The 25189-nt window shown below is 39.5% G+C and overlaps 2 protein-coding genes across 3 annotated transcripts in view; one reads left to right on the top strand and one right to left on the bottom strand.

Annotated features, from left to right (window-relative positions):
• Positions 1–13350, bottom strand: part of fra10ac1 (FRA10A associated CGG repeat 1) — a 16570-nt gene extending 3220 nt beyond the window's left edge. Inside the window, exons 1-10 of one of the 2 annotated variants that reach the window (XM_018698766.2) lie at positions 13183–13350; positions 11923–12002; positions 11562–11654; positions 10917–10962; positions 10594–10670; positions 10282–10365; positions 10032–10116; positions 8442–8487; positions 1460–1573; positions 153–195 (exon numbers count right to left, since the gene is read on the bottom strand). In XM_018698766.2, the coding sequence (XP_018554282.1) occupies positions 153–195; positions 1460–1573; positions 8442–8487; positions 10032–10116; positions 10282–10365; positions 10594–10670; positions 10917–10962; positions 11562–11654; positions 11923–12002; positions 13183–13320 (806 nt within the window). In that variant the 5' untranslated portion in view covers positions 13321–13350. The remainder of the gene's footprint in view (positions 1–152; positions 196–1459; positions 1574–8441; positions 8488–10031; positions 10117–10281; positions 10366–10593; positions 10671–10916; positions 10963–11561; positions 11655–11922; positions 12003–13182) is intronic. The other variant, XM_051066302.1, reaches the window with a different exon arrangement.
• lgi1b (leucine-rich, glioma inactivated 1b) lies at positions 12042–25189 on the top strand. The gene is given in 12 exon segments (XM_018698765.2): positions 12042–12550; positions 14706–15141; positions 15276–15309; positions 15311–15348; positions 16767–16838; positions 17552–17623; positions 19756–19827; positions 20818–20987; positions 21247–21411; positions 21532–21752; positions 22261–22507; positions 23122–25189. Coding segments are annotated over 11 exon segments (1653 nt in total). The 5' UTR covers positions 12042–12550; positions 14706–14929; the 3' UTR covers positions 23472–25189.

Below are 25189 nucleotides of genomic sequence, written 5' to 3'. Positions count from 1 at the left end.
AGGGGACAAGAATTGTGGTTTGAATTCTAAACTCCTGCATGCTACAAAATAATGTGTGCTGGCTGTCCATGGTGACATGCCCTACTTCTAGCAGATGAGTGCACATTTTTTAATGTAGAAATTCATCAAGGGTAAAATGTGGGTTGGCTTACTTGTGATGGTAGTTGAGTTTGAAAGAGCATTCAGGGCACAGTCCTAGAACAGAAACAACATGGAGCCATCATTATCAGCTCATCGGTGGTAGATGTAGGCTGAGGAAATGGTTTAATTGTTATTACTGTCATTATTATTATTACAGTCATTACCAGGGTGCTGTCGCATTAATTGTTGTACTTTTTACAACAGCTTAATTGTAATGTTGGTGAGCAGGGAGATTAAACTTAAGCTACAGCTGCAGTTAGAGTAAGTCACTGTATTTTATCCCCTTTATATACAACATTTAAGGGATGAAATATGCTTATATTAACATTTCTTGTTTACTTACACTTAATGATCTTTGTAAAATGTACCTGATGGAAGTTTTCTGGTAAACACAGGTTTTTTCCATGTTTCCCACAAAAACAAGCTGTGTGTCCTCAGGGCCTAACAAATGTGTTGAATGCATTTCTTTCCTCATAAAACCTTTGCAAAGAATTAGGTCTATGCTGAGTGTGAGAGTTTAACACTTTTTTGCTTATTTCTATACGGCCAGATGAAAAGCACATTTCTTAATCTTCCTGAGTGTAAAAGTAACAAAATGCTTCAACTTGATACATATATAACAGCATCATCAGCATATGTCTGGAAACCTGCTCCATGACATTCAGTAATTAAGTAATCTGTATATAAACTAAAGAGAAGGGGACCAAGGAAAGAGCCCTGTAGAACTCCTATTTCATTCTCAAAGAAAAACAACTTTGGTCGTTTAAAATAACACACTGCCTGTGGATGCAGTGGTAAGATTTAAAGCTTCGTAAAAGTTTAAATGCTGATGCGTTTTCTGAAAGTTATTCATTAATTCATACCCATTAAATAATTGCAATATCATCCTTATCCATTACATTTTCTTCTCTGCACCCTACCCAAATTCATGCTCCAGGGTTGCCAGATCATATTTCATTACTGTCAATGTATGTAGGACTGTCAAAACATTGGATTAAGAATTACTACAAGTTTTTTGTTAATGAGGAGAAATGACACGTCTGGATGTGACCTGTTGCACTGGCTAGCAACTAGCTTGTTAAAAGAGCCTGTCATTTCCTGCTTGACTGAGTTGACTATGACTGGTGGGTCCTCCAATTACAGTAATTATTCTAACAGGATTTTCTGCAGTATGATACCTGAAGGAGGATTATTATGAGCCGGGTCTTAGACAGGAACCCCACCAGGCCACAGCCACACGTTTACATACTGTACATACACACCAACACTAACTTGAGTGGTTGGAGAGAATGGAGAGATAATTTGTCTTTAAGCTTACTGAGCTTGACCAATGCATTCCTCTTCTCGCTGTGTTCCACATAAGCAAAATTCACCTCCCAGCTTTTTAGGCCCTCCTGCTTCTCACAACGTTTGTTTCCACACTGGAACTGACCTGGAAGATCAGAGAAGCACTTGTACTATACACCTACAAACATATACTCCATGTTGATAATACATTAGTAAGAATTCTTTTGTGTAAAGAATCATTATGTACAGAAAGAGAGAAAAGGTTGATACAGGAGGATGTTACTGAAAAAAAGCCAAATGTTTTATTTCAGGATTGAGAAATTTATATATATAAATCTTAGGACTCTTCAGATTCTGTCAGACAACCTCCAAACCCTGCAGCTCTCCTTCACCCCCTGTTGCTCTACGCCCCTACCTTCTTATCCCACTGCTCCCTCTCATTTCCCTTTCTTCACCTCCCCTCATCTCCTCAGACCTCCCTTCAGCCGCTGCACAGCCTGCCTATTATCCCTAGAGGAGCTTAAGGTGGCATTGATCTGGTCTCCGGGGTTCCTCCAGATTGTAGCAGAGGGAGCGAGTGCGTCAGAGCAGTCCATTCTTGGCAAAGGGACGAGAGGGAAGCTATGACTACTCACACCTGCCTAAGGACTGAGACTCTGTAAAAATTCAAGCTGGGTGACGCTGGGCCGTCATGGCCTCAGGCACGGGCCATAAGGCAGACTTTCTCCTCACGTGCTGTATTAGACTAAGATCCTCTGACGTCAGCTAAAAAAGACACTTGTCTCTGATCCTGAGTTGTGATGAGGTTGACTGGGTTTATTTAGGAGGGCCTGATATTATAATCAAATAACTAAAAGAAACCAGAAAAAAGATGAGTTTACAATTCAAAGACGTAGGCAACAGTCAGTATGCCAGTGTAGCTCTAAAGTGGAATACTGAGCTGTATTCATGCTTATTTTTCTGGACCAAAAGACACCATACAGTTAAGATTCTGTTACCTAACCAGTGACTTTGTAAGCCACAAGCATTTGATATTATTCTTCTGATACAAAATCTGACTGTTGGCCTGGCTGATGCTGATCCTACATTACAACATAAACATCATTTTTTCAGCTTAATGTCAGCACAAGTTGACAAGTAAATTACAATTACAATTACTTCGAATCCATGAATGTCTTTACTACATTTCATGGTAATCCATCCAATAGCTATTGAGATATATACAGTCTGGAGCAAAGTGGTGGACTGATCGACTGACCATCATTGCCGTAACTAGAGCCACACCACTAGCATGACTTGTTCATTTAAAAATTCTTAAAACGTCATCTGCAAAGGGAGACTGAAACTGCCAGAATATCCCTTTAAATTGATGACTTGATGACACTATATGGGTGTGGTTTGAGACAGGGCCATCTTCTCAATTCTGTGCCAACATGACGCCTTTGAGAATCCTGTCCTGTCTTCACCACCGTCAGTGACGTCAATTACAATCACACTGGAATTCTCCTGTGACATTGTTCTCCCTCCATCACGCACACAGACCAACAAAGAGGATAATCAATCAAATACGTCCAATCTATCTACACACACCACCCTTTATCTGTAAAGAAATCAAGTAAAAGTCTGTGGTTTGCCTACACAGAACTGTGTGTCCTTGAACAAGGTACTGAATCTCCCTTGCTGCTGCGGTGAAACAGTCGGTGTCAAAATAAAAGAATGTGATATATTCGAACATTACAAACACAGAGTGTGTGAATGTGTCTGACCCTCCAGCTACTCATAACCACAACACTGGCAGAGTGGCGTCAATGGAAATCTGTTTCCAGGCAGCTTCTTTGATGAAATAAATGTCAAAAACTAAATATAATCAAGGTCAGGAAACAATTCTTTGCTCATTTCTGATAGTTTTCTGCCCCCAGGCTCCACAATTTTCCACATGAAAGGTAATAAGCACAACTTGTGCTCAGAAGGCAGATTTTTAAATGAGGGCCACACAGAGCATCCCTGCTTTACAAAGTAAGCTTTACACAAAAGGTTCTCTGCCTGTCTCTGAAAGTTTTTGAGAAAAAAAAAAAGAATGCCACTGTGTTTTGTTGACAAGTACCAGGTGTCCTCACACATCAGGTGAGCCTCACGTGCTCCATGAAAAGAGCTGGCACCAGGCTGGCTGAGTAAACCCTTTTAAGGAGAGGGAACTCCTGTCCTCCTACGTCAATGGTTACTAATGCCACCAGCCAGCAGTCAGAGATCAAGACTGACACATCACAGGACAGATGGCCTCATGATTAACACTGACTGGATGAAGTCACAGGGCAGTGACCTGAGCCAGTGTTCTTTCACTTTTTATTCACTCTTGAATAAAAACAGTTCTAAAAGAACACATTATTATGAAAGTAGACCTGTTTTTGAGAGAATAATTTAAGAGACTAATTAAAGTTCAAAGGGTATTCTGACTAAGCTATTGCCATTAGACCTAATATGTCAATTTGATTGTCTATTATTAAAAGAAGACTGTAGATATATTACTGTTACATAAGCCCAGTTGACAAGTTGAAAAAGCATTGTTAATTAAAGAAATATTTGTCAGTTAAGGGAAATATGCTTATTTGCTTTCCTGCAGAGAGTTAGATGAGAAGATCAATGCCACTTTCATGTCTGTGTGTACAGTATGAAGCTACAGCCAGGAAGCCAGTTAGCTTAGGTTTAAGACTGGAAATGGGGTAAAAGTTAGCCTGTCCCTGTCTGACAGTAACAAAGTCAGCCTACCTTCTCATCTAACTTTTGAAGAGAAAGCAATAGTAAGCAAATAAGTACATTTCCCCAAATGTCAAATTATTCCTTTAATGGTATGGCTTTGGAGAAGAGCTGTCATTGCAAAACTTAACACATTCCTATCACAAAACTGCCCAATGCACTCATCGCTTTCCACTGCTGGCTAGTGAAAAACATGCAGAATGTTAAGAAGAGCTCAAAGGTACAGGGAGAGTGAATAATGAGAAGTGATCAGTGCTAGCCTTATATACCAAATAAATAGATATGACCCATACAAAATGATATTGGGTATGCAAACTGATTGAAAAGCCTGTCAGAAGGCTGCATTCATGTGCAGTAGTTACTGAGCTTGAGAATTCAGTGCTGCTTTGCAGCCAGCTCTGGATACTCACCATCACCCTTCTCCCCGCCCGTCCTAGGGGTCGACCACCTTTAATAAATTCTCAGCCTGTGGGAAATGCTGAACGATCAACACTCACTGCCCCAGGCAGATTTTTCAAATATTGGGAATGTAACTGGCAACCAAAAAGGCTGCTTCTCAGACCACACACTACCAACTCTGACCCTAGATCAGATTTAGCCCTTTAATGTCACACTGACAAGCAGTCCAGACTGCTGAACTGAAGTTCAAAACTCACTCTATTTTGCAATTTTTATTTACCCTAAAGCATCCTGATAACTAAGTAACCCAAGGAGCATTACATGCCGCTGAGATTATGTTTTATACAGCATGTGTCCAAAGACCTGCATTCCATCTGTCTCCCCCTCTGTATACCGCTGAGAAATACTCAAATTTCTCAGTTTTAATGTGCAACACCCTGCAATGTACTCACAGATAAACACATTAAAACAATAAGAACAAAGACATTCACACTTCCATTGTGAGACTGTGCGACTCTGAAAGCTTTGTGGGCTGTGGACTAATGAGCTATCACTTCTAACACTTAAAATACACTCACTCACTTCTCTGGAGCTGAAGTAGCTAAACTGGCAAAACAGAATCTACCAGAATATCCTTATAAAGTACAAACTCTGCCTATGTTGGAACCCAGGCCAAGCTAAAGCAATCATTTAAAGCAAATGAAACCGCCTCACCTTTAAATTGCCCTGTCACTTTCATTTTACTTAAAACAGAAAATTAAGGGAGACTGCCAGGATGTAAATAGGATGTGACAATATTCGAACTCAGTCATTTGTTAGGGATCTAAATGCTGTATATGAACAAATAAGTCTGAGGATGGAGTACAGGTAGAATCAGACAGGTAGACAGACTTGGGCAACAGCCAGCTGGAATAAGTAAAAAATGCTGTGACAAACTGAAATCCAAAAAACAAATGATAACTGAAAACTATTATGTCCCAGTGATGGCTTAAAGTGGCCTCACACTGCAGCTAACAGTGTTAGTTACACAGAGGTGGCAGAGGTGGGTCAAACCTGCACTGTAGGTGAATGTGTGTTAGCAAGCTTGCTAAAGCCATTTTTTAAAAACAGGAAAGTTACATAAGCTGAGACCTTTGATACTCCATTTACTCTGACAGGAGGCCCACCAAAAATAAGCCTGGCCTAAACTACCTTTGGCCTTTGACCTCCTCCTGACAAAAAGACTAAAGCTCAGTTTATACCAGAAGAGGAACCCACAGAAAAACATGACTTGGAATGAAATGCCCACATGCCTAATACCATATCTGTATATCTGCTCCAAAGTAAAAGACTCTAAAAACATATTTTAATGATCAATATACTCATTCAATTAGGTACTTTTATTATTACAATATCCAGTCTCACATACTGACATTTTATCAAAAGCAAAAATGATATCTGGCAAAATACTTCCATCATAACTTTATGTGCTGACGTGAAATGTGAGCAGTGCATAAAAAACAAATAGCACGGATTTTGATGACATGACTTAAAGGCACCGTGCTGGGTTTTAGTGGGTCCCTGGTTTGTTTGTATTCTACATGTGCAAACAAGCACACATACAATATGTACAGAGGGGAGCGAACATTGCCGCCACCAGTTTCACATTATTCCACTGGTCACCAGTTGGCGGCAGTAATGCATAAATATGCATGACAAGGTGCCAACAAATGTATGTAAGAGGAACACTGTAAGCTAGCACGATCAACACAACAATGATGAAGGATTTACAATATTCAAAAACTGATCTTTGTAAATGCTTTATAAGGAATAAAATAGATTTCATGTGTTTGTTAGACCTCAAAAATACACACATGAAGGTTTGTTTACAAAAAACTCAGGCACCTTTAAGATCGGTTTATAGGATGTCTTTCTTGCATTTTCTGCCTCATACATGAATGGAAGAATTCATGTGAATGTTATGTGAGGTATGAATGTTTCTGGACTAAACAAAAGGGGTGAGAATGAGCCTGAAGTAAAAGTAAATCTCATTCCTCAAGAATTCCTTAAGATGTAGGAAAACCTAGGACCCCCAGGGAAGGATAAATTGTGATCCTGCTCCCATGTACTTGATTCAAGAACATAATCTTGCCCTCCTCTTCCTCCTTAAATTTTTAAAAAGAAAAATATTTCAACCTCCAAAATAAGAGAGAAGGAAACCTTTTGGCACTGCACACTCCTACATCCCATATCACACTGTGGCCATGAAAAGAAAGGTTGGTGCTCTTTTGTAATCCACCTGATTGGGTGAAGAGTAGTCAGTATTACCTAATACCTACATGACCCAAAGTGCACAGAGAGCAGGAGATGCTAAGAGGATGATTTCCAAAAAGCTGTCTGCAAAGTAGAAGTGCAGCGTCCCTTAAAAAGGAGATGCAAGATCAGTATAATTGGGAAAGGTTCAGTCTTGTCTAATTTATCTATAAGCAGAAGTCAAGTCCGGCCATCTGACAAGCACTACACGTCAGCCTGGACTGACAACATGTGATGCACATGTATTTAACTGAACAGTAAAGCAAGCTCTCTTGGTGATGACTCATCTATAGTTAGTACAGATTTTGCATTCAAGTGCCTGTGTTTGAATTACACTTTCTATTAGCCTTCAAATCAAATCAAACACAAGTCATGCTGAGTCCATGATAAAGACCTCTTCCATCTTTAACTCAAAACACATTTAACTTTCAATTTTAGTGTTTTCTCCACCTCCGAATGAGGACATTGGGTCCACCTTACAGAATTAGATTAGTATTGATTTCACTGGAGCGTTTAGTGTCCTGTGTTCTAAATAGTGCTTAAGAAGTATTTCTCTAGGAATCACCAATGTACACAAATCACAGACATGACAGCTGAAGTGAAGTACCTCTGACCTGCTCTAATCCCACTTCCTGTAGGGTACTGCTACAGGGTGTGAACTGTCAGAGACCAGGATTACAGTCTTAATCTGGAACAATATATTGGCTTAGTCAGCTTTCTTGGACACGCTGTGCAAGTTTGCAAGGCTGTATTGATATAAACATGAACTAATTATTCAAATGTAAAATGTGTTTGTGTGTGTGTGTACAAGTCAAGGCATGTTAATGAGCCATCAAGGCAGGTTTACCCTCTGTGACTTGCTGATATAAATATATGCCACAGTTGCATGAAGGAGCAGCAGACAGGGAGGAGGTGTCATACTAATCATGAGCAATTAATAGACAGTAATCATCAAAGAGTTGCCAAGTGCAAAGGTAGAATGAGGTTGTTCTTTCGGTTCGTGACAGAAACGGGAAACCAAAAGAGCAGGTATGGGGAACCATTTGTGTGAATCAACAGATTAACTGACAATTGAATGGTGTTATTTGGTTGGGAGCCACGAGTAATCAAGAAAATAAAAAGAGAATTCAACTGAAAGGTAAAAAAATATGTAAAGCTTTCCAGCAAGCTAATAAGTCAATGGAAAGTGAAACAAGCATGTTAGTAAAATAGTCTTACACAAGGAGAGACTTGTTAGGAAGCTTCCACAGTATGTTATACTGTATACTGCTGTGTTATTTGTCTTTATCTCTGTCGCCATCTAGTGGATAAGGTTATGAACTGTTTTGCAAGCATGTTGGTAGGAGAAAGCTTATGTGTGTCCCGTATACACAACTAAAATTAAACTTGAAATACTTGTGACCAAATTGCAACACTGCAATGTCACTGCAAACCTCACAAATAGAAAGTAAATTGTATTTATTAAAATTGATTACTTATCTCTCTACATTCTGTTGAATCTTTCGATAGCACTGTTAACAATTCATTTTATTTTTTTTATATATAAAAAAAAAATTTATATGTCATACCTTTGCCTGAGACAACTTCATTCTCAGTCCGCCAACGAAATCCAAACTGTTGAGCACAAATTCAACAAGATCCATGCAAATTAGCAAAAATCATTTACAATGAGGCAACCAGATGCAAAGCACAACTTTCCTTAAATGAAGCTCATAAAGCTTAATTAAAGAAATGTTACTATAGCTTATTCTCTGCCCTGTCTCTGAATTGCTTTAATTGAAATCACACGTTTTTGGTTCAGTGGAGTGGTCTGTCTGGGTCTGAATGCTGTTGCAAAAGCCTAAGCACACACTGTAATGTAATTTGGGGTGTATGTATACAGTATCTTCAGTAGCTGGAATTAAGCAGTGAACAGGCCATCACAGATGGTGCGCTCGCTGTTTAAGATAGTCATTAATATGTTACTCGGTGTCTGCGTGTAGCACATTTTCTGTCTGTGGATTCATCTGTGTGTGCTGTCACACCTCATTTGCCTAGCACTGCTGATCAAAATGTGACTAAACTTGTGGGACTGATGCAACTCACCACTGCATTTGTAATCATTAGGCAAATCAGAAAACTGGTTTTATGTTATATTTTGAGTCAACTGGACTTATGGTGTCAGAGCTGGGGTTTAAATGTTGACTACTTAACAATTATCGGTCAATCTGGGTATTATGTATTATGTACTTATAACAACATCACAGCCTGATATCTCATGAACTTGAAAGATATTTGAGTATAGCATCATTAGACCAAACAGTGCAGCTACGGAGCCATAAGCACACTGGCCTTGGGTTTAACAGTATTGTCAGTTTAAACCTTGGAGTCAAACCAGAATGGCCCAGTGGTCACTAGAGACTGAGCACAGTGCCAAAACACATCATATCCCTAACTTATATCTCAAATGGACCAGTGGTGGTGGTGGACATTAGTGTCTGAGTTATTAAATTTTGACCTTAACTCATGGCACCACCACCGGGACAATTAGTGTCATTTTGGAGCACAGTGCAAAAATGGATCATCCTGCCAAGTCCCAGCAGTGGTGTCTGGAATGGCTGAGGTGCACATAGTCATTGTGTTATTTTCTTTCAGTACATTGTGTAGGTGTGGTAACTTAGTTTCACCTTATGAGAATTTATGTTTCACTTTATCTCTTTTTCTCTGCTGCTGAAACAGCTCAGTTTTCACAGTGGAATTAATAACAGTCCCAAACAGATACAAGAGCACAATGTTTTCTCTGATTTGTCCAGAGGTCTTTTACTGTTACTCAACACTGAATACATTATCAAGAGAACATTACATAGATATACAGCATACTGTAATTATCACACATGTGCCATACTGTTATTAGTGAGTCTAAATATTGCCACAAACACTGTCTCAAACTCAAAATAACACAGCACCAATGCATAAAAACTACAGCACCCTGTGCATTCTTGTCAGAAATTGGCTTATTTTAGCATTTTATTAATGCAATAATTGATGTGCTTTCAACAGCTGCAACCATCAGACAATTTAAGCCGTCACAGTGTTTCACATTAACTAAACCCTTTGTTACAGTCTCTTTAACCTGGGTAAGAGATCAATCAATAAATCAATTAACTCACTTATCCTACCTTGTTTTCCTTGTATCTGCTGAGGTCAGCTATGCAGTACTCTTTAAACAGCTTGTCGTAATACTTCTTGGCAAGTTCTTTTTCCCTGGGAGAGAATAAATAAAGAATAAATGAGACAGAACAGCAACACAAACACTAAATATTAATTATCCCTTTACAGTCAATCATTTTCAGAACAGAACAGAACAATAATCAAAAGCAAACTAAATATCAAAGAAGCCGATATGAATAGCTGACTGTGGATAATCACCACGTCATGTCTTCTTCGTCCTCGTCCCTCCAGAGGAAGCGATGATTCTCACGCAGCACCTCCAGATCTGTTTTGTCATTAGCTCTGAGGAAAACAAAAAGTAAATAAGAAGGCTTTTAATCACAAATACGGGAATGAGGAGAATGATTACAATTAAATTACTGCCAGTATAAATGGTGATTGAGTATGTAATTGGATGAAATCAATGCATATCCGGTGGTCTGTTATGATTACACATGTTCTCATTAGTGTTAGCCACAAGTGACAGCAGATGAATGACTGTCAAGCTAGACTGTGAGACATAGTACGTACGCAGAGCGTTTGAAGTCGGCCATCTGTCCTCCATAATAAAGTATGTAGTCACCAACAAACTTCTTATGTCGCTCAAACTGGAGACATCTGCTTAAGGTCAACCTCTCTTTGAATGTTAACTTTTGCACACTGCAAAAACAACTGAAATTTTCCACATTCTTAGTTTTGATTCCGATAAATGAAGTAAACTGAGCACTTAGATAAACACAGGACTGTTACTTGATTTTTTAATTTACTTATTACACGTGATTTATATAGGTTTTTATCATTCTCTTTTATAGTTTCACATTTTTACACTGAAAAATGTAAATCAAAAAAGATACAGCATTCAGTGATATCAGGTGGGCTCTTCTGTTCCTGGCTTCCTCTCTGAGAGGAAACAGAGGAAGACGAAACAGAGGAAGGATAAACAAAGATTAGATCATGTTCATATCATATTTTGTTCTTTTATACACAGTGTACTTTATATACTTAATAGCATGAATAACGGTTTTATGAGCTTTGTTTTGAGTATTGTGGTGCCTAACTTGTCTTTGAGCAATGCAGCGACAGTATAGGACAAATGAATTATGGTACAATTTGGTCCAATTTTATTTGAAGCATAAATTATATTAATGCCTCAAATAAAATATCTTTGGTAGTGTGAGGACCATGGGAATTTTAATTGGTAGTAATGATGAGTTTTTAAACATTACATTTTCAATTTGGTCATATATCAATTTGCACATGAAATTCCATTTTGATTCAATGATTTCATTTAAATAAAGGCAATTCTCATATACTATCAGAACTGACACTGATCACAGTCTGAACAGGTACAGAGCACGTGATCAAAAAGGAATAATGCTCATTTCGGAAAGGGCAATTAAATTTCTGGAGGTGAGGAGTAAGCTCTGCCATAATTAAACATAAAACATAATGAAAGACAAAATGACTTGCATATTCAAATGTGATTTATTGTACACAACCTGTCCACTTCATTAGAATGTAAACTCCGGTGAGCCACCTGGGAGTGCCGACCTTTCTGGAATGGCTTCTGTAAGATTTCCTCTTCACTTTTCCTGACAAAGGTACAAATAAACACAGAGAGCTTGTGTCAGGGGATGAGGCTGTCTTCTCACATCAGTCTGAATGTAAGCTACTGGAGAGAAAAAGTAAAGATGCTAGAATAAGCACTTATGTTTATTCACAATGTCTGCTTTTGTAGGAACACCTACATTATTAAAGCCATTTTAGCATTTGATCTGTACAGACACACGCCCCCATAAGTATAGATGAAACATATTTTAATAAACTGATAAATATATTAACAAGCCTTTGTAATTTTACCTTTTAAGGCCTCTGTCTGAGGATTCTCCATGTGTATCATCATCACTGAAGTCAGAGTCATAGCCACCTCCTCCATGCACCTGAGGAAACACAAGAACTCATTTGTGTTGGTGGTTATCACATCTGATTAGACATGATGAGTTTACATGCATAAACATACCTGTTTGCATGATTATACAAATTACAAACAGCTGTATGCATCAAATTGCAGCAGTAACTGAGAGAGGAGCACATGGGTCAAAGTAGTCTCTGAGAGTTATCTCCACTGCACATTTCAGGATATGGCATGTATGCAGTGTCTAAAAATTCTGTGAAACTTTAGTGCTTTCACTTATCAGCATGTGTCGCCAACACAAGATTGGCTCCCGCTGCTGGAGGCGTTGTTTCTCCCCTGAGCCCTGGATCCTGATTGGAGCAGCACCTGGACCGGCCCTCCAATCAAACGGATGCAATTTGGGGACCGAGGTTATGAAACCTCGGCCAGCTCGATATTTGGGGGTGGCTGATAGCCACATCTCGCTAGCAGATCTTTTGTTGCGTTGAGATTGATGCTAACCGATTAGTTTACTCTGTGAAGGCTGTGCATTACCTCCAAGGTACTTGTGAAAACATCTGGGGACTGGGACAGGTATGGTTTTAACGAGGAACTGGTAACATATTCACACAGGAATCCTCTTTGTTTTAGAAACACTAGCAACAGGGCAGACAGAGCAGTCTGTTCCTACTTTTGGTTTGTCTCCTGAAAAAAAATATATTTTGCTTCCCTTTCCTCCAACAAGCTGGGTCGTAACACTAGCTGCGCAGTAGACATGACATTATCTCCTGCACATATTAAGATACACCATAGAAAGGTATGGAAGATATGCTGGCTGCGGTAACACAACCAGGAGCTGAAGCAAAAAGCAACAAAAGATGCCATTTTTGTTTTGTTTTTGCATGACATAGCCCTGCCTTTGTAAAGTCCTTTTAAATAGGCTCGTTCATGGGGGACAATGTACACACAGTACGTTTAGCATTTGTTATTACACTTAAAGCTAAAGTGCGACAGACCAGTGAATTAAATCGTAACTGTGAAATCAAATCCATCATAAATCAAGAGAACAACTAACAGAGGTAAACCTGTGGCTAACTCTACGAGCTAACTTATCTTAAGGCTAATCTTTCACGCTAACTGGTTGATAACTAAAACACGAAAAGTGAAATATTCTAGCAGATGTGTTTGCATAAAAGAGGTGATTCTGCACTTCAACAGAAACACACCTTCACAAGATTATCCATGAGTTTTTCCCCTTGAGTCTCCAGCAGTTGCTTGCAAATGTTTACAAATTCAGAAGTACGTCGCCGGATGGTGACGCAATATAGCCTGTCGCAGTATGATGACGTATAGCCCACCTTCATAAATTATTCAGATAATCTGCGGAGGGAAGATGAAAAGAAGCCTCCGTAAAATCAAACATGAATATTAATACAGGAGTCACTTCGTACTTTCAAATTAAAATGTTGTTTTGGTGATATTTAAACTGAATGCTTTGGATCTTTACAGGCCACCATTTATTATTATTATTATTATTATTATTATTATTATTATTTTGGTCATTGAAGCCTATATGTAATTGCTTGGAGAGCATAATTCATCCATCAAAATTTATTCGAAATGTATCCAATCATGCCCCGACGATTATCTAGGCCCAATGAAAAAAAAGTGAAAGAAACAGAGTACAACATCAGATACTGACTGATTTCAGAGCAAATGGCCCAATTACACTTGATGGTGATAAATTGGGATCTTGTCGTTCATTTCCGCTCAGGGACAATACGTGTGATCGTTTGAATTGTAGATGGAAAATAAAGAGGGTATTATGCTGTTTCCCTGTAATTGAGTCCTTGGGTTGTTAGAGGTGGCATGGGTGAAAGTTCGCCACCGTCTGGGAACAGAAGTCCAGTGTTTGATGACTTCTCCACAACCCACTGAACTCAACAAAGCAAGGCAACGTGGGACTGAAGAAATAGAGAACGTTAGATACAAATGTCATAAAAAGTATGAATAGCTCTCATCATTTGTTGCCAAAAGAAAAGTAGAAATATTATTCAGTGTCGCTTTATCCCATGCAGGCTATTATGTGATATACAGCATTATTATAAATTCATTATTTTGTCGAGGTTCAAAAGAAATAATCATCTGTAGGTTCAACTTTACCTAACATTTATTGGACCAGAAAAGCATTGAATCAGTATTTTATTTTTAATCTTTAATCATATGGAATAAATGCATCTTCTTCTTTCAGTTAATGTCATTATTATGCCAAAGCGGGGAAGAAAAGAGGCAGCATTTGAATGAGTGAGGCAGGTGCATTTGCACAGAGCTCATGAATAGCCGCTTGCCATTAGCCATGCACGACTCTGAAGCGCGCATAAATAATAGCTGGCACCGCTGATAAAAAAGCGCACCTTGGGGCCTCTCTTCTCTCTCTCTCTCTCTCTCTCTCTCTCTCTCTCCCCCCCCCTCTCTCTCTCCTCCTTCTCTCTCTTGCTTCCTTTCTCTTTCTCGCTCTGGGGAATTTTCTTTATTTTTTGTCCCTTTCATGGCTGCAGCATTGATTCTACAAGACAACTTATTTGTGAGCCTAATTAGAAATATACCAACATTTTTAACAGCGCGTTTTTTTTAATTTGGGAGGTTGAGATAATTCCTTTTCATGATAAAAAAAAATAATAATAATCTGAGACTGTTTTCTGCTCTCCATGTCCCGTCTGTCCCGCATTTGTAATCCTGCGCCTAGCAGAACGAATCCGCTGGACTGGTGCCTTCCTATTGAGACGCAAGAAGCATAGACACCAGCTCGCATCAGAGCGCAAGAACACCAGCTTCTATCATTAAAACAAACAAGACTGGCATTGGGGGAAAAAATCAGAAAACATTGTTAAATCCTGTGATTACTCCTCGCGGATTTTTGCCCCATAGAAGTTGCATGTGCAGGAGTGACAGTCCTCGGCCGGGACAGAAGGAATGGGATACCCGGGCAGAGCAGTGAGAGGATGGAGAGGGTGGAAAGGATGGACGCTCTTGGTTTGGGTCGCCGCTGTCAGCCCGCTTTTGGCAGACGGACGGAGAGTGAGGCAGCCCAGATGTCCCAGTGGATGTATCTGCACCAAAGACAATGCCCTGTGTGAGAATGTTCGATCCGTGCCTCACACTTTCCCCCCAGACGTCGTGTCATTGTAAGTGGTCCTGCAGCAGAACATTGTACCATGTAATCTATTTCTGATTAATTATGTGCCCTCTGCAGTTTATCCAGATCTTTATGATACTTTGTGATACATTCCCATTTCATGTATTTTCTCCATCCATTCAGATCTTTTGTTAAGTCTGGATTTCATGAAATCACCTGGGGGAAGCTTTGTTCACACGCCTGCCCTGCAACTGCTGTGAGTATATCTATCTATCTATCTATCTATCTATCTATCTATCTATCTATCTATCTATCTATCTATCTATCTATCTATCTATGAGTAGGAGTAAATCCCTCCTTAGTGCTTTGTAGAAATAAACAATCAGACAGGGTCTCCCCAGAGGACTTGTATAGAGGCTGATATGCAGATTTAAAGGGGGATTCTCTGTAATGGTGTCAGGATTATGCAATAGACCACATGGCTACAGCAACTATAACAGCAGGGTTGGGGAGAGAGGTGCTGTGTGTGTCTGTGTGTGTTGGATAGAGACAGACAGGCAGAGATAAATAATGTTCTTACTGTGAGATAACACTTGGGGGGGTGGGAGTGGAGAATGTGGCTTACAAAAACAGTTTTAAAAAAATCACAGCCATGCAGATGACAGTACAGTTTATCTCACCAATTATTTTGCTTAATGGCATACATTATTAAATGTTTTGTCAGGACTAGACTCCGCGGAGCAGTTTGTTATTGCAAGCCCACAAATTAACAGCAAGGTCGGGCTTGTTCCAGTTCCCTGCACATAATAGCACACTGTCACTGAGCATCACTTTGTCTCAAGCAAAACATTTTTCTTGGCATCACTTCCTCCATATGCTCATATGACACTAAATCTGAGTCTGGATGAGCAGGAACTCTCAAATGTAGGAGAAGGCAGCATCGACGTCAGAGAAGCAGGCTTGTGAGCAGAGGGAGGGTAAATTTAACTGGGGAGAGTGCTACTGCCCCGTCTGTCATTATTTACTTTCAAGGTGACCTGGAGCACCTTAACCTCCATTAAAACACTGCTGAATCAATGGGGGCTCTCTGTGGCTAACATTAGCAGGATCACTATCAGTGGTTTGTCGCCAATAGCCAAACTTTTCCACTGGATTTACAGTAAATGAAAAACCTTCAAGTTCTCTCAATCAGATTTTCTGTGTAGATGAGGTGAGGTGCACAATATGTTGTTGTTGGACATTATTCTTACATTACTGGTTTAAAGGGTGACTCAGATACATGTGGGAGGAGGCAACCACTTATCTATTCTGTTCCTTTCATGGAAAACATGTAGGCGTAAGCTACCATTCCTCTGTTTTATTCGTTTCATTCATTTTGTAAAAAAAACCACATACCGTGGGCAGAAATACTGAATTAGGCTGTTATCATTCACGATAAATCTAAAGCCTGTCTTTTCACTGTTTTTGACTCAATCATGAAATATTTTAGAGAGCACACTCCCCAATTTTGTTGTGGTAACAAACAGCAACCCCAATTTTTGCTACTTCCTGTCAGCTCATTGTTAATGTTTTGAAGCATATCCTAGTTTGCCCTTTGTCTTAATTGAATTTTGTTGCAACTAGAACAAAGTATAGGAGTATAGCTTTAAATTATTTTTTGTTTCTTCTTTGCAGATTGTTCACAGCAAACTCGTTTGACCTCATTGATGAAGACGCATTCCTAGGCTTACCACATCTTGAATATCTGTAAGTATAGATCTTTAAAGCTTGCAACAGTCATGCCTTTTAGTGTATAAATAGCTATCATTTTGTATGCAGTACGGTGTATATGTGTGTCATAAAACACAAATTCTTTTCCACTCTTGATGTACTACCATAATAGGAACTGATATAAGGCATAAGCCAATGAACACTGATCAAATGATGACTTTGGAACAGAGCATTGCATTATGGTCCAACAGTGTTCATCTACATGACACTCAAAAATTGCACAATAACTGGCATGCATGCTAGCATTTTAAAGCATCCACACACACCCGTGTCTCACCCACACAGGTTTTTTCACTTATGTTGCCTGATTAGAGCGGGATACCTTACAACTGTATGATTTTTATTAGTTTATGAAGTTCGCTGACCTCATGGAATATAATTCCCAGCCTAACTGTGTCTGACGTCATCTCAAGGAGAAGTCTAATAAGCTAGAATAATTGAAAACAACTGTTTAGGCGGGCAAAGCTTTTAAAGTATAATTCATCTTGGCATTTATTCTGCTATGAATGTTCTGGTTACATGTATGCAGTTTGTCAGAGTAATATGCAATAAGGACAGCGCTCAAGTTCTCTATGTAACTCTCTCACAGCTGCAAAAGGAGAAGATGTGCAGAAAGTCTAAGGATTTCATTTGTGAGATTCTAAGAGCATTAGCATTAGCAATGCTAATTAAATTCTTCTCATTCACAGATTTATTGAAAATAACAAAATTGCATCAATATCCCCATTTGCGTTCCGGGGCCTGAAAGCACTGATACATCTGTAAGTACTTTGTTTCTTTGGGGGCCATATTGTTAAATTTGCGATTCTGCTCCTCCTTCCTTTATTCATTCCTAGTTGTTGTGATTTATTGCATTGTCATAACCCCTAATCATTCACATGTTGCTTATATGTTCTCCATTTGGATTTAATTTCTCAAAGTGAAGCACTGTGGTAAAAGGTAATAGGATACTGGTATCTAAGGTATTCCAACATAAAGTGTGCATCAGTTGCCCTTTTCTCATCACCTTTTCACTGTCTGAAGTGCATAGTCGGCAGAAGCGCTGCTGCCAGTGGTGATGTCCAAGGTTGCTGGCTGAAAGGTGTCAGCTGGATCAGGTTGCTGAAAGGCGAATCATGTTGTCTCTAGATGTTACATTGACTTAGTGAACCAGCAGAGTTGTTGACAGGAAAAAATGACCATGACTTAAACTCATGTAGCTTTATTTTTGTGTAGTTGTTAGAATCAATATTGAAAATTAATGTCATGTTTTATAAAATATTTTAAGATCAACTTTAAAAAGACACAAAATTCACAAGTTAATTAATGTAAGCAGATGATTGTCAGCAGTGCTGTCTCCTGTAAACTGCTAAGCATCCCTTGTTAGCAGAAATTGTGTTCTTACCACAGGAAAAAAAACAGACTATACTTTATAAACAGAATTTTTGTCAACACACTCTCACTTCCCTGAACTGCAAAGCGTGCCAAAACTAAAGATAGCTGAGAACGTGCTCGACCTGTAGGTGAAGACTAAATATAACTGTACTGTAACCTTAGACCAAGTGACCCATAATCTGCCCCTGAGTCTCTAACAAGTTTGCACGGAACACATTTTGAGCTTATGCAGGGCAGTGCAGCCAGATGCTTATATACTTGTGCTCCTCATCATGCATGAGACATTGTGTGGGTGATATTTTCACATTTAGGAAATATTGTACAGCACTGTGGAGGGAAGCAGTCAAATATGAAAGGTTTAGCAGTTTATCAGGGTTTAATGTTAGAGAACTCAGATGATAAGTCAAAGAATTATTATTAAAGCTGCAATCATCAGCTTTGTGTTGTGTGTGTGTGGTTCAGATTCATCCAGATGTACCAGATGGATCTGTGGAGGGCAGGTAGCTGTTATCAAACAAGATACAAATATTAACCAAGACTAACTGGTGTTTCTAATATGACTCAGAACGTCATGTGTAACCACATGAAGGGAGAAAGTGCCCTTTTCCCATTGCCATGAATACCTTCACTTGTTTTAGGGGAAAGTAAACAAACTTACCTTCTGAAAAAATGATGAATAAATGCATTATCAGAGGACACTCCGAATGCTTCACATACAGTAAATACATTTTTAAAGTGCACAGGCAGGAGTCCGCTTCAGATCCTGTCCTCTCTGCTCTCTCTCCCTCCATCTGTTTGCAGAGTGCATTCTTTCACAAACTCAAAGCAAAATGGCCCCTCTCCCTGGAAAACCAACTCTCAAATAAATAATGCAGCATTCATGAATTACGCTGACATTTCATTGCATTCACATCTCTTTCGGGTCTGGGGTTCAGCCTCACATTCTCAAATGAAAAGTGTCTGCGGGGCCTGTGCTTGTTGGTCGCTCTTAAACTGGCTGGCAAAGATATCATCCACTTGAAAACAAGGGTAGCTACTGTTTAAGTTGGTAGTCGGTAACAGCAATGCTGTTTCTCAGTGTAAAGTATGACCAGTATTAAAGGGAATGAAATGCTATACATCCTCACATAATGGATAGGTCAGATAAAGAACAGCATGTCGCCCTTTTCCAACAAATGATATTCCCTCCCTGAACTCACTTTTATTGTTCTCTCTTAATTAATTAATCACTAATACATTCATCCCTTTCCATTTTACAACTTAGCTTTCAAACACCTGTTATGTGAGTGTGCTATTGCTAGGAGCGCTGTCAGAGGATCATGTTTGGCCGCTTGTAATTTTGTTTGTGCAAGAATTAGTTTATTCTACTCTCACTCAAGCCAAAACAGAGCCATTGGAAAGCTTAGTAATAGTAATAATACAGTGCAATGACTCAGTGTCTACTGTCTGTGGAGAGACAGTCTCTTTCTAATTCAATCACTGTGTGTATTGTTTTTTTTCTGTTCTTTTTGTTAATCAGGAGTCTGGCTTACAACAATCTTGAGACGCTGCCCAAGGATGTCTTCAAGGGCATGGATGCTTTGACCAAAGTGTGAGTGCAGTCTGTATTTCAGACCCAGTATATTCACAGTAATTCATCCTTAAATGCATACATGTACTGTATGTATGGTTAATATGACCATTACATAATAACCTTTTAGTATGAGATCCTTTCTGTGTGTTTTTTCTGGTTAAGTGATTGAATAACATCCGTTTTTGTGGGTTTATGTTTGGGTAATGGAAAACGTTGGTATACGTACAAACTACCTATATAATTTGTCTGATAAGGTATTTATTCTGAATCAATCAGGTAAGATAATGGAACAAGGAACACAAATGTAGTGTAATTTTTTGGTCTCCAGAGAGATTTATTGGGAAGGAGAAAGGATTTGAGGATGTTGAGCATAATCTTCTCTTGTCTTCCTCCATTTTTACTTTAATTGTGGAGTTAAATACAGTATGAAGTTATGGTTCTAAAAAGGAAGAGAGGAGTCCCCACTCTGAACAAAAGAACACAACGAGGAGGAAAAGGAATGAGATGAAATAAAAATAGGAAGACAAAAGATTATGGATGGAGCTATTCACTGCTGCAGTGGAGAAAAGAAAGAAAAGAAAGATAGATATCTAATGGAAAGAAGAGGAAAGCTTGGGTTAGGATGCCAGAATGTCAGGGTAAATGGTAAACAAGTCAATTACAGAGAGAAGAATTGGATACTGGCTTTGGTCACACTGCCACAATCAGCAGGGATAATCCAGGCTGCAGTGTGTGTGTGTGTGTGGATTCAGTACACACATCCAAGGTCAACAGCAGTTCAGACTGAGAGTGGGCGACAAGCAGAGACTACTCAGGGGATAGGACACTTGTTGTTGTGGCTTTGTTGGCTTGAAGCCAAAGTGCAGCCATGTAGGGGAGAGACAGAGGGCAGAACAGAACATAAAAGCCTGGGCTTAAAATCCATGCTTCAAAAAAATACATATAAATTATATATAGTCTTTATTTATTTGTTAACTGATGTTCCATATGATCCATCCATGCACGTAGGGATCTGCGAGGCAACAACCTGATATGCGACTGCAAGCTCAAGTGGCTGGTGGAGTGGATGCACCACACCAATGCCACCCTGGATGAGATCTACTGCAGCGGCCCGCCCATTCACCAGGGCAAGAAGATCAATGACCTGCTACCACACTCTTTTGACTGCATCACAGCAGGTATCACCTTCCTGTGTCTGTCACCCCTGGTCATAGAGGAAGTACACTGACAATAGGTCTCAGTCCCCAGCTGGCTGCCTCACCCTTTTCTCTTATGTCTTCCCTCCTGTCCTGCCCTTTAACAACAATTTCTGCACTGGGAATAAAAGTGAAATGTATAGCAGTGTTCTTCCCGACTGTTTATAGAAGAATTCATCAATATGAAAGGATTATTCAGAGAGAAAATAGACAGACTTCAATGTCATGTTGTTCTTTTCAGAGTTTGCCTCCTATCAGTCACTGAAGTTCGAGTCCATTTCAGTGGAGGCCTTCACCTTTGGTAAAGATCAGTATGTTGTGTTTCCCCAACCATTTGCTGGGACCTGCAGCTTCCTAGAATGGGATCATGTTGAGATGACCTTCAGAACCTATGACACCATTGAAAGTGAGTTTTAAAAAAACAAAGAAAAAGTAAATGTTTCCATCTCAAATTTCTCTGTAGCTGTTAAAAGGGGCAGAAATGACTGGTGGAGGTATGAGGACCCGTATATTGTTTTCATTATAGGCACCTCCACCGTGGTCTGCAAGCCCATGGTTATCAACAACCACCTCTTCATCATTGTGGCCCAGTTGTTCGGGGGTTCGCACATTTACAAACGCGACACCTCCGCCAACAAGTTCATCAAGATCCAGGACATCGACATCCTGAAAATCCGCAAACCCAATGACGTCGAGACGTTCGTGATCGACGGGGAATCTTTCTTCGTCATCGCCGACAGTTCTAAGGTTGATTGTTCGTTCCTTTTCCAGTATTGAAAAGTGCTTTAATGATTTATCAGAGCAGAGAGCTGGCAGATCACCTGAATGTGAATAGTGATGGCTATTTCATTTTTTATAACAATAACAACAAAGCTGTTATATTTGATTCCAACATATTTCATAGGTGTTCTTGTTATTGTGTCCACCCTAATCCTCCTCTAAACTACTCTTCCCAACCATTCCTTTCCCCTGGTGTTCTCCGCAGCATGTCGTTTGCGTCTGCTCCTGCTGATTACCCCGGCATTGCCAAATGTTCACATATGCTCTCACATATGTTTGGGGACACTCAGGCTGACATACACACACACACACACACTCATCTTTTGCCCCATACTTATACAAAAATCGCTTGTTGAATTTATCTTTATAGATCACTGTTCAGTCCTTAGTTAGAGATCTGTAACAGTTGTCACAATAAGTTGTCTTTTGAATAAAGTTGACCTTAGCAGACCTTTCACATCTGTTCTTCTCACAGGCCGGCTCCACAACGGTGTACAAATGGAACGGCAATGGCTTCTACTCCCACCAGTCTCTCCACCCGTGGTACCGGGACACAGATGTAGAATATTTGGAGATCTCCAACAAGCCCCACCTGATCTTGTCCAGCAGCTCCCAGAGGCCTGTTGTGTACCAGTGGAACAGGAACCAGAAACAGTTTGACCGCCGGACTGACATACCAGACATGGAGGACGTCTTCTCTGTCAAACACTTTCGGGTCCAAGGTGAGAGCTGCAGCTTGAATAGCAGTGTATGTACACACACAGGATGTATTTTTGCACTGAGCAAAAAGACATTGTGCACACTGCAAGCAATTTCTAACCATATAGTGTCATAGTAACAGCTGGTGTGAGTTAGTTTGTCCTTGGAGTAGGATACTACCATATGCACTCCAGACGCCATTATTCAATCTTTAATGCTAAGATTCAGATAGTCTGGGGTGTGTCACATGATTAACAGGACTTTGACCTCGGGTCAACATTTTCTTTCATGTGGTTAATTTAATAAAAAGGTTTATGACTCACACTCTCACCTGTAATTTATTACACTTAAGTTCCTCGTTGCTGCACATGTCATATAGGTATTCATTTTAAAGGCAGTAATGTTGCTGTCCACAGCCATAAAACCTGCCTATAAATCATTACTGTATAATATTCTCTGTATTTTTTCTTTCTTAAGGGACAGCTCATCTATTAGTGAGACTTTGCTAAGTAGCTGTTGATGACATTATTTTGGATTTACGTAAACTGTCTTTGTGAGCTTTTCCACTGCAGATTCTGATTTCGTAGCAGGTGTGTGTAAACTAAATGGTCCCTTGAATCTTTTGTCCTTTTCCAAGGTGAGCTGTTTATATGCTTAACAAGATTCATCGGGGACTCCAAGGTGATGCGCTGGGACGGTGCCCTGTTCAAGGAGGTCCAGACATTTCCCTCCCGCGGCTCCATGGTGTTCCAACCTGTCTCAGTCGGCAAGTGGCAGTACGCCATCTTGGGCAGCGATTACTCACTGACGCAGGTCTACTTGTGGGACACCAAGAGGGGCCAGCTTGTCCCATCCCAGGAGCTGAATATCCAGGCACCTCGAGCATTCTCTCTGGTTTCCATCGACGGCCGGGTATTCCTGCTCGCGTCCAGCTTCAAGGGAAAAACTCAGATATACGAGCACCTCATGATTGATTTGAGTAATTAAACCCATCATCAAAGTCAGGACAAAGTATGTACACTACAATTCAATTTTTTTATTTTTTTATTTTTTTCAGTTTTTAACTTGTCAGTCCAATTTGAACCTGCTAGCAATTCGCACCTAGGTTCAAACAGATGGAAGTTTCAGATTGAATTTCACTGGGAAGCGTATGTAAGAAATTATTGTGAGACACCATTTCCATGACACTGAAAATATGTTCTACACAATCACTTATACTTAATGTTTGGCAACCAGCTGCAACTAGTTAATTTTGATCAACTCTTTATATTTCATTGATTCTCTCCTACTTAAGACTGCCTTATTGTCCATTTGAAAAATGTAATTACTCAGAGTGCGAACTGACTATCTTTCAGGAAAAACAAGCTATCAATTCATAGTTTTTTGTCTGTTATTCAACCTTGTAGATCTGAAACTCAACATATAGTATGTGTTTTTGCTATTAATCTCTATGTGTTGTTTTATGTCTCTTGTAGGAAGTTGATAGGAAAGATTTAGGAATTTGGTAGTGCTGTTTACCATGTGACAATAGCTAGATGGTGAAATATTTCCTGACAAAAGGAGGCAAAATGCGTCCAAAGTGACATGTGCAGTTGTATCCAAAAAACTATGGACACAAAAGAATTTTTTTTTCCTTAAGTTACCTTTAATTAAACAAGGCATTTCAGGAAAATTAGCCTCACCATAAAATAGATTATTGAGCACTGGATGTAACCTACTATGAGGTACGTGGATGTTGTATTCATGCTTGTGTAGGTTCGTCTCATGGATTACTTAGGCCTTTAAATCTCTCAAGGCATCATCACTCTGTCACATGAGAGCTGTTGAGACTCAGTGACAAAGCCTGGGTTGTTAGACACCTTGTGGAATATCTGAACAGTCTCTCAAATTACAATCTAATCCATGTTTGAGGATAGTACTGATAGTAATGTTAGGGATAGTTTGTTACTATAAGACAAGAGTTTGAAATTAATACTTGCTTCCAGCCAAATGCAGGTAGAAAATTGACTAGTTTCCAATATAGCAAGCAAAATTAAATGAAGAATCCACTAAACAATGTGAGAAACTGACGGGGAAAAAAAGATCTCAGTTCTGTGTACTCCTAGATAAGCAAGACTGTATGTGTGACACAGACACTCACGGTGTTGATTCCTGATGAATGACTCGCTAGAAGCATCCCACTGTGTCAACCAGTTCTCTCTCTTTCACTGCACTCTTGCCCCTTTTCTCCCTCATTGACAAAACCATTGTTGTCTTTACTCCACCAACTGAAAGCCAACCACTGTGCAGCACCTCCTACCTGTGCTTTCACACAGTCATCTTATTCTGATACAAAAGGAATAGAAATATTGCTAACAACTTAATTTCACTGACAACAATTTGCCAAATATAATGTTTACGTTTTTACAATACTGTGTAAAGTAATTTATATGATATTGCTTTTGTATGTAGAGGGGACCACGTTTTATTTTTCATAGACATAGAATTTAGTGTAGATAAAAAAAAACAAAACGAAACAAGGATCACCTCTTTAAACACCGTGTAACATGCTACTTCTACATAACAGTAAGCTTACTTGTGTCAGTCTAATCTAGTTAGGTAAGGATAGAGGATATTAGCTTATAGCTATTAGATATTAGCGATTCCTTTGTCGTCTTGCCCATTGTATTTTATGTACAGTAGTAATAAAAACACTAAATCACCTA

This window comes from Lates calcarifer, linkage group LG23 (assembly GCF_001640805.2).
Source record: "Lates calcarifer isolate ASB-BC8 linkage group LG23, TLL_Latcal_v3, whole genome shotgun sequence".
Lineage (NCBI taxonomy): Eukaryota > Metazoa > Chordata > Actinopteri > Centropomidae > Lates > Lates calcarifer.
Note: the sequence above shows the minus strand (reverse complement) of the source record. Positions and strands in the feature narration are given on the sequence as shown.